At 41.8% G+C, this 15,263-nt stretch overlaps 1 protein-coding gene across 5 annotated transcripts in view; it reads right to left on the bottom strand.

Annotated features, from left to right (window-relative positions):
- The window catches only part of REV1 (REV1 DNA directed polymerase), a 52,079-nt gene extending 37,139 nt beyond the window's left edge, over window positions 1–14,940 (bottom strand). The window contains exons 1-6 of one of the 5 annotated variants that reach the window (XM_089511441.1): window positions 14,238–14,381; window positions 12,455–12,579; window positions 8,548–8,614; window positions 7,551–7,683; window positions 4,430–4,598; window positions 2,429–2,578 (exon numbers count right to left, since the gene is read on the bottom strand). In XM_089511441.1, the coding sequence (XP_089367567.1) occupies window positions 2,429–2,578; window positions 4,430–4,598; window positions 7,551–7,683; window positions 8,548–8,614; window positions 12,455–12,531 (596 nt within the window). In that variant the 5' untranslated portion in view covers window positions 12,532–12,579; window positions 14,238–14,381. Of the gene's footprint in view, window positions 1–2,428; window positions 2,579–4,429; window positions 4,599–7,550; window positions 7,684–8,547; window positions 8,615–11,604; window positions 11,624–12,454; window positions 12,580–14,237; window positions 14,383–14,921 lie in introns of those variants that run through there. The other 4 variants (XM_089511443.1, XM_089511445.1, XM_089511442.1 and 1 more) reach the window with 4 other exon arrangements.
- Window positions 14,941–15,263: the final 323 nt, after the last annotated feature.

Below are 15,263 nucleotides of genomic sequence, written 5' to 3'. Positions count from 1 at the left end.
AATGGATTCAAGAAGACAAAGCTACCCAAAGGAAAGCCCTTAAGACTGATAATAGATTTGGTTGATAGATAATTCTTGGAGCACCTTGGAGGTTTACTTTCTCCTCAGGTCGGTTTTCCTGACACTTAAAGAACTACAGCAAGGATGAAGAGATCAAACACAATGGTACCACATCATACATTATCTTTTACTACATGAACTGTGAAGAGATGGGCTCACAAAAGTCACATTATCAGGCAATGTTAAGTACATATTCAAGTGTGTTATGAGTGACTGAAAGAAAACAGGGTGCAGAAACCACCTCTCTTATATAGGCCACATTCAGACAGGCCAAAATAAAGGCTCACTTTGAAGGTATGCTATTTAAATGATGCATGCGTTCTAAGAGTCTGGAAACTTCGCCAAAAATATGCTCCAGTCCTTAGGACTGGATTGTGGCTTTGGCGTGGCTTCCGGACTCTTAGGACGCATGCATCATTGAAATAACATACCTCCAAAGTGAGCCAAAGCAGCTTTATTTTGGTATGGGGCCATATATGCTTAAATTTTGACGTGAATCTTTATTTGTTATTAATGTGAGTAATTCTATAGCTGTGTTCAGAAGTTCTAACTAAACCCACAAGGGAAGTATCCTAGGCTTAGCCTGCTTCTTCATCTTGCAAAAACCTCAGCCGCTTTTGGTATCAACCACATTACCTTATAGGTGATGGAAGAGGGTTTCAGTCAATCTTGAATGGGTTTGAACTCACCCTTTAAAGTTAGCATTACACCTTAAACTGTGCTCCTGATCCTGCTTTGCTAATGGATCCGCAACTGTTAAGATGCGGGTCAAAACTCCCTTTGTCCAGAGCTGGCATGGCAATTGTGCTCATGCTTAGAGCTGACACATAATTACCACCTGCTTGGAATACTGTAATATGCCATGATGTAACACTGCTGTAGCCTAAATGTGCCTTGAAGCACTAATTGGTGCAAAATGCTACAGCAAGTATTTTAGTCATGTGTAATCCTCTAACCACAGTACCCTATAACTATTCAAATTACTCTTGTTACTGTTTTGTTTCTGGACTAAATTCTATGGTCCTTATGATTACCTTTAAAGCTCTCAGTAAATTTGGACCAGGATGTCTCTCTGATCCTACCGGTCCTTTACAATATGCTAGAGCTGCTCTGTTACACTTCCCACTTGTACCTGAAATGTGTTTAGCAAAGCTGCACAAGGGTCTTTTCTGTGGCTACATCTAGGCTTCTCATGCTCACTGCTCTGGGAGGTGTGGCTGATCCACTTTCTATCTTTTTGTTATCTTAAATCCTTTATATCAACAAGTGCTAAATTTAACTGGATAATTTATATTGGTTTTTTTTTTCTTCTGGCATACTATCTCTGGATGATTTTATTTCAGTGCTGAAGATTGTTTTTTTTATCCTGACTGTAAACTGCTTTGGTTGCCTTAAGTGGAAAATCGTATCTTTCATACACACACGATACCAGAATAAAAACCTAGGTTGGAACAGCAGTGTATTACACTAAATAGTGCAATAAATACATTGGAATGTTCCAATACAAAAAATTTTGTTGTTGTTATTTACTTCATTCCACAACCATCACCACCACCACCACCACCCTGCTTTCCACTTAACTGTCAACACAGCATAAGGGGAAAAGCACAAAAGTATACAGATTAACAGGATTAGGCTCTCTGTCATTCCAAAGAGATCACAAACAGAACTGTGTTAACAATATCCTTGACTGATACTACAATGCTGGCTGGTGGAAATAGCCATAACTGGCACAGCAGCATCACACAAACAGCAAAGAAATGGGCAAAAACAAGACAAAACAGTGGCAGAGAAAAACACTTTATAATTCATCACAACTGTCTTTGAAGAGTCAAAGGCCAAATTCTTCTGCTTAGTATTAGACATAAATTTATTACAACAGCATTATAACAGTCACATCATGGGTTGGACTCAGCTAAAATACAGGATACAAGGCTATATTGTTAAATATGATTATTTTGAATGTTTCTTTGCTGAGTCAATTTGGAAGCACATTTAATTAGAGGATAAAATATAAATGAAAACTCAACTAAAAATGATATTTCTTTTGCCTAAAGTCAACTTAGTCCACTCCATTTTAGAATATAACTTGTGAAAACACCATGAGCATAAAATGATGCGAACTGGTCAGTCTTAGAATCATAGAATAATAGAGTTGGAAGAGACCACAAGGGCCATCCAGTCCAACCCCCTGCCATGCAGGAAATCCAAATCAAAGCATCCCCGACAGATGGACATCCAGCCTCTGTTTAAAGACCTCCAAGGAGGGAGATTCCACTATACTCCGAGGGAGTGTGTTCCACTGTCGGACAGCCCTTACTGTCAGGAAGGTCTTAATCATGATTAATAAATCAAGAAAAGTACTTACACCCTGTTGAGCTCCACAGAGATATTGCTAGGACCTGGGATAGGATCTTCAGGTTGGCATATGGTATTAAACCTGAGGCCTTTCTGAATACTTGATTGTTTTGTGTAAAGCTGATATGGAATGTATGAAAGGAGCCTTCCAGCTTTTATGCTGTAACAAAATATGAGAATTTTAACTGTCAATAACTTCGGAACAGTAACTAGGAACACATATTCTCCTGTCCTTAAAGCATTATGGGAGGGACATTTTCTCCAATTCAGAAGGGAAGAGCTTGCCTACTGCATATTTCTAATTCTCTTCTTTCCAGTCCCTTTGTTCACTGATTAATTTATTGGAAATTTATTAGACATTCCAAGGCTAGGACTTGAGTACATTTCAATAAACTCTGCAGAAATGCAAGGACTGGCAGATCAGCAGGCACCCACCCACCTGTTCCATCACTTCATGACAATAAGCTTCGGAAAGTCTGAATACTGGTACACAAGAAAATGGGGCACAATTAACTATAGAAAATAGCATTTATTAAATCATATTTTGGCACTTAACTACTCGTGTAGTTCTAGCTATGTAGTGGAGGGAGGAAGAACAAGGTTATATTGACTGGCCTTGTCATGACTTTCATGTAACTTTCACCTAGGCTGCTTTCTATATAGGATAAGTGCCCTCTTTAGACTTTTCTGGGGTTTTGTTGTTGTTGTTGTTTTGCTTTATATGCTTCTGTGCAACATCTTCATAAATAGTGCTTTATTTTCAGGTACGGATGTTCTTATTATCTTTTCAGACATAAATTCAGTGAAACATAACTCTTCAATGTATCTTGTTACATTCTGCATTATGAAAGGAAATGTAGCTTCTTCCATAACACCCATATGCAACACCAAAGTGTTCCCTAAGGGGTTACGTTGTCATAAATGCAACCAAGTCCCTGTTATGTAAAAGACAAATGTAATTATGCATGGTCTAGGGAAATGCACTGGCAAATCATAGTATTGTTGACTCTTACTATTTTGTGGTGTATTTGCCATCTAGTTTTAATCTGTACATTAACAAGAACCCTGGCTAAGGATGAAGTGCCAATACCTTCTGCAATTAAGAACACTACAGAAATATCATGTTACCCAATTAAAAAAACATGAAGAACTTGTTAGCATTTATGTGGTTGGTTTCTAAGGGAATAAGCCTATCTCTCACAATGGAGACAGTTCCAAGTATATAGAGAACTTATTTTCCTAATATGTTCAATACACTTCAAATGACACTTCAGAAAAATTATTTAATTACTAAAAAACAGACAACATTTAATGCATTTGAAGTACAGCATAAAAGAGATATAGAAGTTGTATTTAAAGGGGCAGGTTATTATTTGATGTATGAATCAAAATATTTTAAAATAAATAATTTTAAATCATTCCTATACAAGAGATTTTTTTTAAAGAACTGTTAAATCATTGTGATTACCAGTCTGTTACACCTCAATAAACTGAGAATACACAGCCAACAATACTGCACAATTTTGTAATTCCTTTCTAATTCTGTACTAATAATCTGCTGAGTGTTCAGAAAATACCTTCAGAGTTATTAATCAGCATTTTTTTTCTGGCCACAAACATTTTGATTTACATTTCTAAGATTAATTTTAATAAACAATCCTGTTAGTTCTCCTGTTTTAAAGATGTTATGAACTTTTCATACATTGGACAGCATTCCCCTTCAATGGTTAACACTCACTTTCTTGTCAAACTGGTGAATCCTATCACAGAGCAACAAGATAACCCTAAACACAATGAAGATAATCACTCAATGTTAGAAACATAGAAGAATTAAAAACACATAGGATAAGAACAATATTTAACTCAAGGGCCAGGTGCTCCCATGACTAGTCCCAGCTTCTGCCAGCCTAGCAGTTTGCTATCTTTTTAAGTGAAGACATCCACCCACATATCGGGAACATTTAAATGGAGTTAAGGCTGTTAATACTGTTCTCAGTTCTCCACTATTTACCTGTCTGTTATCCATTCTGGTCGTACTACTTTTTCTCCTTTGAGATCTTTTATTTTGGCATTTGGAAGATTTGTAGCAATAATGTGTGTTGTTTTGGATCTAGAATAGTATACATGATACTGCCCTCCATGCAACATCATTAGCTGCCTCAGCTCATCAGATGAAGGATCTGTAACAAATTTACAAAATATTGAGAAACAATTTTAAACATTTAACTACAGAAAACACAAACTTAAAATCTGGTATAGTGTCTTTAATTTAAGAGCTGTTTCTAGACTAAGTTTTCTAAAATCTTTAGAACCGTCAAGGAATTTTTAGAAGTTAATGAGCTAACATTTATTTAAGTAATTGACAGACTGTATTAAACATAAATATTCCCAAAATCCCAGTATGGGTGTCTTTCTGGGACACATTTCCATCAGGTACTTTTTCACTAATAGTAGCTAATGAGTAATATTTCCTTTTTCTTTCCTTTATTACAATATGATAAATGGAAGCAATAAAATGTTACCACATGGAGAACTTGTTCTGTATTATAGTCAATCAGGCATGCCATTTTCTAGCATATATTACTTCATTTCCCTTTTGCTCTTAGTTCTGTGCACTTGAGGCTGCCCAAAGCATGCTGTTACCACCACCATCCTGCTTTTGTCTGTGTGTCATGTCCAGAAGAAGCAAATGAAGTGAGAATTCTTAACACATGCAAGTGCAACCTTAAACAAAATAGTATGGAGCTTATAAGCAGAGTACAGCATTCCCTTCCAATTTGGCTTTCTATACCATGACACCCAGTGGGTGACCTTAGGCAAGTCACATGCTCTCAACCTCAGGGGAAAGCAATAGTAAACCTCCTTTGAACAAATCTTGCCAAGAAAAATCCCATGACAAGTTCACTTTAGGGTCACCATAATTTGTAAATGACTTGAAGGCACACAACACAAATACACACCTCTTACCGCATGCTATGTCATCACCAAGGTCTTCCTACCCCTCTGTACTTTAGAATTTTGTGTGTGTGTGTGTGTGTGTGTGTGTGTGTGGTTTATATCCTGCCTTTCTCCCATAGTTGGAGTGCAAGGCATCTTAGAATATAATTTAAAATGCTGCAATAAAAGAACAATTAATCATCCATTTTAAAATGAGAATTAACTAATACTATTCTAACATCAAGTAAATTTATAAATTCCATACCTCCAATAAATAAACAGGATAATATTTTAAAATCCAGGATATCCATTCGAAAACCTATGACTGTAACAACCAGACAGTTGCTGAAGACCCTAAACAGAACTATTTTTGCCTGCTGTCAGAAAGGCCCGTTCCGCACAGGCCTTTGCGGTGCCCCCGTCACATGCTAGGGGTTGGCCAAGGACCTAGCGTCCATACCAGCCTCACCCCTAGCACGTGACAGGGGCATAAAAATGGCCCTATACACACGGGCGCGGCCATTTTTACATGCTGGACGCTTAGCATCCGCACACAGCATCGCAAGAATGACGCGTCGAGTGCGCCATTGGCACCTCGTTGCATCATTTCCGCGACGCAAGAAAAAGCCCCATTTTGGCGCTTCTTTTTAGCTGCGCTGGAAAGCCTCGCGGTTTGGCCGCTGGGGCTTCTCGGCGCTGTTAATGACGGTGCAGGCAGAGCGCCACTTTTCAGCGCTCTGTAATGTGCCAAAGAGAGTGCAGCCTAACCTCCTTTGGAGGGGAGTTCAATAATTGTGGACCAAATGCCACCAAGTAGGCATTTTCTCATGTCCATTACTAGAAATACCTCTGAAAATGATGGGACCAGGAACAGTGCCTCTTCTGCAGACCTCAAAGCCTAGGCATGTTAATGTGGGAGAACAATGCCACACTCTCCAACCCCCTCAAATAAACTGTAGATATGTACAGTAGGCCCTTGGTATCTGCTGGGGTTTGGTTCCAGGATCCCCTGTGGATACCAAAATCCATGGATGCTCAAGTCTCATTATATACAATGATGTGGTAAAATGGCAAAATCAAAGTTTGTTTATGGGAATTTCAATATATACAGGTAAAGGTAGATGTATTCCCCATTGACAAGATTGTCACGTCCAACCATAGGGGCAGTGTTCATCTTCATTACTAAGCTGTAGAGCCAGCATTGTATGCTTTCGAACTGCTAGGCTAGCAGAAGCTGAGACTAGTGATGGGAGCTCACCCCATCATGTGGCACCTGGGCCTTGGAATGCCAATCTGCCAATCTTGCAATCAACAGTCAGCATCTTAACCACTTGAGCCACTGCATCCTGTGTGTATGTATGTGTATATATTCCAAAGCATGTATAGCAGAATTCATAGATATAGAGTTAAAACACAATTAAATTCTGCATGTAAGGGAATATAGAGTGAATTCAGAAGCACTTTCAATTTTTTAAAAGCTCAGCCAAGGAGCACAAGCAGCTAAGGACATGGATCCTGACTGCTTCCTTCAGTAAACAACCCCAGCAGAACATTCACTGGCTGCCTATTCACTTCCGGGCCCAATACAAGGTGTTGGTAATTACCTATAAAGCCCTAAATGGCTTGGGCCCAGGGTACTTGGAGGACCGCCTCTCCCTATATAATCCGCCCCGCACACTCAGGGCAGCCGGGAAGAATTTGTTGAAGGTCCCAAATGCGCAATATGCGGCGACCTCACAAAGGGCCTTTTCCATCTCGGCCCCAAAAATGTGGAACAACCTTCCCGACGAGCTCCGTTCCACCACCTCTCTGGATCTTTTCAAAAAGTACCTGAAGACCTTTTTCTTTCACCAAGCCTTCCCCCCATGAGATGTGATATTATGCCCTTCCCTCCACTGGTAACGACTTTTGTAATATTTTGGACTTTTCCCTCAGCTGGCTGTGTAATCGTTTTTTAATATGAATTGTTTTATTGTTATGTTTGTAATCTAGTATTGGAATTTTATCTGTACGCCGCTTTGATCATTACGGAAAAGTGGGATAGAAATAAATTATTATTATTATTACTATTATTATTATTATTATTCTGGCTAGGATTATTCCTCTGCTTCTTCTGTTCAGAGCACCTCCTTCATTGCAACCATTACTGCTTTCTTACTGGACTTTTAAATAGTTAAACCAAAATGAAACAGTACCTGTATAGCCATTGACATAGATAGCAACTCCACTGAAGATACCAGAACATGTTCCATCTTTTTGTAATTGCATAGCTGCGTCTGAACGGAACTGATGCTCCAGTTTTTGGACTTTGGCAGACATATATCCTCCCTTGAATTTAAATAAAATAGAATAAATTGTTCAAAGAGGTTGGATGTGATAATGATATAAACTGTCTCTGAAAACTGCTTTATATCGATTTAATTTTCTGTGTGTAAATGGAATAACTATGTATATTTGTAACTGATGCACCCCTGAAACTGGGATTCAGGGTGGCTTACAATATACAACCCTTAAGAATATACAACCCTGAAGAATATTAATATGGAGAATTTTCCTTATCAGATGTCTCTCATCAACTAAAACATCACCCTCTGAACATATAGAAGACAATAATATCTGCCTAGGTTGTAGAAATAAAATAGTTACAGTATGTTAAAGTTACATCTGGGCCTGAGCAGACAGACAGGACACCACAGGCCAAACCGAAGTCAGTTCCCAGGCTGATGAAAGGTGAGTGTTTACATGCCTGCCTGCCACCGTGCCATGGAGCCGCTGAATGGCCCTTACTTGCCACCATGTCTTTTCACAAGGCTTCAGTCATGGCCCGGAAAAATGTAAACAGGGTGCCTGGCTACAGCCACATGTGATGTCACAGGCAACAATGAAGGCTTTCTGAGAAGACGCTGCAGGATGGCAGTTAAGGGGTTCTTGGGGCCATGTGGTGTCTGTCACTTCAGAGTTTCAACTAAACTCTATGGCACACACCATGTCTTTTTTACCCATGCTAAGGCCCATTTGGGTTGGGACCACCAGCTTGGCATCTGGACAGGGTCATCCTGGCCCAGGGCTACTGGACTGCATTATCTGAAGAGGATGATGTAAGGCCGGGGGCTGGAAAGAGCGCATGAGTCTTTTGGCCCAAGCATACAGGTCTTATTATGATTTCTGTTAAAACACTCTGCTTGAACATACCCATGACCCCCAGCCATCTTTGTCACTGGCTCGTTTTCTCCATCCACCTTGCTTCATAGTGAAGCTTCTAAAGAGGAAAGAAAAAGAAATATAAAGCTTTACTTTACAGTATTGCTGCTACAATAAAAACAAACACAAAACATATAAACAAAAACAATAAAAACTAGAAATCTTCACCCTAGGAAAGCTTTACATGAAAGTAACTGCAGTATCTATCATCTTTGCAGAAGTATTAATTCACATTACATGCAAACTCTTTAGAAACCTTTAATTGGGGGATACAATGTCTGCTGGTTACACATGCTCTTTACTGAACCTCAGCAGTTGCAACCTCACCTTAAAATTGTTAAAAATTTATTTTAAACAGCAAAATGCCTCCCTTATCCTCTACTTTATTGGGGGATGGGATTTTGTCTTGGTTTTGGTTCTGCTCAGGGGATGCTTTAGCTCAAGGGATGCTTTTTTTTTAAAATCAGAAAATCACTAGCAGCCTCCCTCCCCTGCTACACATCTCAGGGGCAGCAAATACATGGCAAAATTGCCTTACATGAGGGCATTTTTAGCTTTTAAAATTGTGTTTGGGGGGAGATGGGTGTTCTTGGGGTTTCAAAAACAGTGTTTGTGGCCCACACTATTTCTGCTCCTACTTTAACCAAACATTTCTGCTTCACTGCCTGGCTTAAGTATATTTTGAATCCTAGCAACTATCTGCCAGGACAATGGTATACTTTTGAAGTTTCTCAACTTTCTCAAATCCAAAGATGCAAAAGAACTGCCTGGAGGTCACTTTTCCAATCTGCCCTCTTAGCAAACCAAAACACTTTGGTTTCCCTACATTTCTCTTCCAAAATGGTGACCAGAGATGATATCACGTTACTTCCGGCCACTATTTTGGAGGGGAAACAGAGGAGATGGTGGGTTCTGCAAGAGGCTGGGGAGGGTTGTTTGTGTATTTGCATTTGGAGGGTTATGGATGTTATTTTTGGGTGAAAACTGATTGGACATCATGCAGTAAAAAATAAAAATATTTTTGGGGCTCAGGGTCTTTTTGGGGCTGGTGATAGCTTTATGGTCACATAAATGGGGTCCAGGGGCCTCATACTGTCTAATTTCCCCCCACTCCTACTCTAATGCAACAGAATAGCAGACAACATTGTGGCACCTAGGGTCAAACTAAAAAGTAATGGTATTAAGTGAAAAAGAGAATAGAGTTGGAAGTAAATGTTAGAACTGTATGCTTGCCAAAGCCATAAAAGTATTACAATGAACCTGATATTGTTAAGTAAACGTATGCGGGGAAGCTTCACAGAGACCAACAGTGACTACCGTACATATCTTCTCCACACTCATTAACCCCCTTCCCCACCTCCAGCCACAATTAGGTAAAACAATTGCAGCAAAGAACAAAGAGCTCTTTAGCACCTTAAAACTAACAAATATTATGGCATACACTTTCCTGGACTATTGTTCACTTCCTCAATATTTAAGTCTTGGCAAGGTAACAAAGCTCACATATCAAGACACACTGCATAAAACTCTATTACAATAGTAATTACATTCTACAATTATTTTTGGCTCCCTGTCTTTAGTACATTACATATAAAGGTAGGCACCTGGTGAAGGGGAAGAAAATAAGCAGGCATACACACTCCAGCAGCCAGGGAGAACAACAAAGACAGGCAACCAAACACTTTTGATTATCCATGCAAAATCTCCAATGGCCAAAACTGTCCCTCTACAGTGGGCATGAACATCTTCCTTGTGTCATACTACAACTTCAAAATGCAAGAGAACATCAAAGGCAAACCCTGAATTATCACCTTCTCAGAACATTTTATAGGTATTCTATCTGCAAAACACCTACCAGGAATCTTTTAAATCCCCCGCACCTGTGCACTGTAACTGGGGACTACAACACCAACAGAGATGAGCAGGGCAGAATGGAGGTTATGTCATCTCACTATCACTTTACTAAATCAACACGGATAACTTTCACTATCCTGTTGGAAAATTATTTTCTCCAGGGACCCAAGCAAGAAAGGGTAGTCTTGCCATGGCCTGCCTGATATTAATCCCTTATGAAGTTAAGTAATCTGAGCTGCATAAACAACTATTATAAGTATAATGATCTTTTCAGTGACTTCAGTGATGTAGACCCACAGCCAGCTATTGAATGGATGGAATAAAGATGCCATTCCATCACTGTCATTTTGACAACCTGCATCCTAAAACATCTCTTAAAAACAATTCTTATTATTATTTTTAACAATTGGAAACTATTAATATTTTAACACATTCAGAATATGTATGATTATTATTTTTCCAACCTTCTTCATGAGATAGGCTAGACTAAAGATATTGGAAAGTAGGTCTACTTCATCCCAGCCCTGTCCATTTCCACCTTCCTAGCTATCCTTGCGAAAATAGATTCTAAGACACCAAACAAAACTAGAGAACTTTCATTTTTATTTTGTGTCCATCACTGGTCAGCCATATACATGTAGTCTCATACTTATAGGACTCTCGGCAACCTTTCTAGTGTCCCTTCAATATGTTGCCAGAAAAGTGAAACTGTCCCCATGTGAAGCTCCCATAGAGGCTTAAATACCCGGAAAGCCCTAAATCCTGTATGAACTTGGAAGCTAAGCAAGGTAAGGCCTATTGAATATTTGCATACCGGACTAGCAACAAATATCAGGTACCGTAGGCTGTATTTCAGAGGAAGGCAATGGCAAACCATCTGGGAATATTTCTTGCCTAAGAAAACCCTACGAAATTCATGCTTTTACCATACATTGACAAGTGAGACACAAATACAGAGGTTCTGCCATCATCTTTATTCCTTCCCTGATACAGTTGTGATATGCAATGATTTCGTCCTAGAATATGAGGAACGTCCAGCAAGTCAAAATAGATGGCTAACTCTTTCATTGGGATCATCTATGCTGAGGTGAGGTTAGAATAGGAGGGCAGATGATAGTAAAGGAATAAGGAGGCCCTCGTAGCTTCTTTGGCCAATTTATCACTTCACGTAATCTTGTTAGATTAGGTTTCTACCTGTTGGTGCATATATCCTTGCTTGCTTGTCAGGTAAAACCAGCAGGTATTACCAGGAAGTATGTAGACCCATAGAAGGAAGCACTGTCTTGCACAGGGCATTGTTGAGAAGGCCAGCAAAAGCCTAGGAGGAAGCATGCAAGCCACGAAGAAGGGAAGTGAAAGGCCAGAGTTTTACCAAGGGCAGAGATGTACCAAAAAAACCTAAGAATGTGACTGCTGTAAGGGGGAAAGAACAGTAAAATGTCACAGAAGAGATTTATAAATGTCTTCCTCTTTCTTAATCTTTTCAAGGGAAGAGGGTAGATTGGGTTTGTGCCCACAGATGCCTACATGTACGGGGTAATTTTGTATTCACCAATTGCTCAGATTACTGCTTCCAAGGCATCATCACCCACAGAGGGACTCTCAAAAGATTTCTAAGGCCAGGTTGATGGTATGTAACAGGAGAGGGGTTCTGCAAGTAATTGGACTCTAAGCCATTTAGTAACTTATAATTTAATACTGATACTTTCAAGTCACCTCAGAAGCAAATAGGTAGCAAGATCATGGAGAATGAGTACAACACAATTCTACAGTATGACTAAGCAGCAGCATTCTATTCCAAGCAAACCCTCCGGTGTCTTCAAGGACAGATTCAAGCACTATAGCAGTCCAGAAAGAACTGGGGCATGGATCACTGTGACCAGGCTATCTCAAATCAATATGGATGGAGCTTGTGAACCAGTTAGAGCACAAAGTTGGGCCTCTTGGGCCACCGTTGATAAAACTGGACCCAGGAGTACTCTCAAATTATGTGCCTGTCCTTCAGGGGGAGCACAGTTTTTTCCACAACAGTCCACTTCCTTACTTGACGTGGACATTCTCAAGCTGCCATCCTGAGAATGCCTCTGTCTTGATCGGATCCAGTCTCAATCTACTGGCCATCACTCATTACAGTCTTAGACTACTGGCTTGGTCCCTGTACTGCTTCACCTGATTCCAATAGAAAGGAGAGAGAGAGAGAGAGAGAGAGAGAGAGAGAGCTGGGTATCAACCATGTATGAGTGGTTCCTCACCCAAATGATACACCACCTCAAATCTTTAAATACTTTCCTCCACTGCGTTCGTATAGATGTTAAAGACAAAGTGAATAAAGATTCACAGAATCACAGAGTTGGAAGAGACCGCAAGGGCCATCCAGTCCAACCCCATTCTGCCATGCAGGAACTCGCAGTCAAAGTATCCCCAACAGATGGCCATCCAGCCTCTGTTTAAAGACTTCCAAAGAAGGAGACTCCACTACACTCCGAGGGAGTGTGTTCCACGGTGTCAGGAAGTTCCTCCTAATGTTCAGGTGGAATCTCTTTTCCTGTAGCTTGCATCCATTGTTCCAGGTCCTGTTCTCTGGAGCAACAGAAAAGAAGATTGCTCCCTCATCAATATGACATCCTTTCAAATATTTAAACAGGGCTATTATATCATCTCTTAACCTTCTCTTCTCCAGGCTAAACATCCCCAGCTCCCTAAGTCGTTCCTCAGAGGACATGGTTCCCATATAGACTGGTGCTCTATCTGTGCCCACTGACTACAACCGTTTCCTTCTTTCCTGGAAACCTGTCAGAGACCAAGAGCCAGCTTTGGCCCAGAGACCACCACTTTGAGCAGCACTGCTGCTGCCTGGAGTTTCATGTCTACATACAGTACACAAGGTTAGGGGAGGGATTCATAGAATCAGGTCTGAGGGGGATTAACACGCGGAAAGTGCTAAGAGAGGCAACCGTTAGCTTCAGGAGAGTCTTGCACTTTGAGGCTGGGCCTGGGAGCTGCTTCACTGCATACAGACCTTTTTTTGAGCTATGAAAAGCCAACATGCACAGGAGCATTAAAACCTTGGCCCACGGAGTATTTGGCGGCTTTTAAATAAACGTGTTTACAGTGAGCAGAAAAACAAGTAACCTAATGCCTTATTATTGTATCGTCTTTGTTCTGCTGTGTTTTATCTCTGCTGTCATCCCCTGGGAGAGGCGGGGAAATATAAATAATAACAATCATAATAATAACAAATGTCCAAAACCTTTTTGCCACCTTTTTTGCAGCTGTTAAGTAAAGGAGGAGAGGTTTACGCTGCAAACATGACAAGAAGACTCGGTGAATGCGTCCTGCTTAACGCTGTCTTCTATGATAGTAATCGCCTCTATTGTTCAAGAGGGAAAGAGAAAGGCCAGTGTAGCAAACAATTCTAATTCAAAGGACAACGTAGCAAGCAATGCTATGACCGTGAGTCTTTGCAGGCATTGGCTTTAAGAGAGCGGCCATAAAACGACCATGTCCAGATCCAGCAGCCTCTACAATCTGGGCCAAAAAGTCACGCACCAAGGAGCCCTTTGGCTTGACCCTCTGGGCCTTGGGCCTCTGGGGCGACGGAGAGGGGATGTGGCAGCCCTCTTTGGAGGGGCGATGACAGAGCTTGTCTTCTGCTGCCCCAGAGAACAGGGCCATGGAGCAATGGGCTGAAGCTGCAGGGAGAGGAACTTCCTGAGAGTCAGGGCTCTTGGACAGCGGTTGCATAAGCGTCATGGTGGCCGCTCTGGAGGCCTCCTCCTGCTCCCAGGGAGAGAGTGACTCTCTCTCTAATGTGGGACTACTCTCACCTTTCCTGGGCGTCCTCTGTGTTCAGGGGAGGCTCACATGGCGCCAGAAGCAGCAGCAGCAGCAGCTCCTCTTGCTTTGCTTTGCTTTGCCTTGCCTCCTCCTCCGACCTTCCCTTCCTCCCCCTTCAGAACACCGCGTCACGCACGGCGCGCGCGGACAGAGAAAGAGTGTCTCGCGCCACCCACCGTTCTTCCCTCCCTCCTCAATCGCTCTCTCTTCTTTTCCCTGGCGCCCAGCAGCTCCAACCGTCACTCTTTCCCCCCCCCACTCCGAAGCGGCGGCACTCAATGACAGCAGCGCCACCTAGAGGCCCTCCTCGGCGTTAAGCTGGTTCGCTTTGAACTGCCGCATGAGAGAGAGAGAGAGAGAGAGAGAGAGGAGGGAGAGAACGCGCATGCGTACACTTCTTTCGTTACTACTCCCTTCGTTTCTACTCCCTGACCCTTTCCCCCGCCGCCGCCGCGCGCGTCACGTGACGTCTGGCGGCTCGCGACCAAAGGGAGCAACAAGGCAAGCCCCGCCCTTATTCGCTTCCCCTTCTCTCTCCGTTCTCCCTGCGGCCACAGACCGAGGCGAGGCTTTAGCGCCCTCTACAGGTGAAAGCGATAGTCTCTCCCGTCGCACCTACAGACCAGACGTGCTATATATAGACAAGACGGATATAGATAGATACACACATGTACACAGCGCACCCTAGCGAGGCTCCTGAGAACTGCAGCTCGGGGGATAGACTTGCGTTGGTTGATTCATAAGATTGGCTTCGGCTGAAAGGGGGCGGTGCTTGGCTTGGTCGAGGGAGGGAAAAGTGCCGAGGAGGAGCGGGGTTTCCCTCATAGGCTGCAAGGGCGTTACTACTAGGCCTGGAGTGGGTTGTACCAAGTGCGCCCTAAAGAGAGGGGGGCACATATTTCCTTATGAAACATGTTCACTTTAAACATATTGAAACATAGGTGGAAGCAAATACGTTTAGGCTGCGCGTGTGGTTCTTGTTGGGCGCCTTCAAGTCACTTCTTTTGGCTCATGGC

This window comes from Sceloporus occidentalis, unplaced genomic scaffold, assembly GCF_023333645.1.
Source record: "Sceloporus occidentalis isolate IW3139 unplaced genomic scaffold, rSceOcc1.0.p SCAF_2, whole genome shotgun sequence".
Classification (NCBI taxonomy): domain Eukaryota; kingdom Metazoa; phylum Chordata; class Lepidosauria; order Squamata; family Phrynosomatidae; genus Sceloporus; species Sceloporus occidentalis.
This window is presented reverse-complemented; position numbering and strand designations above follow the sequence as displayed.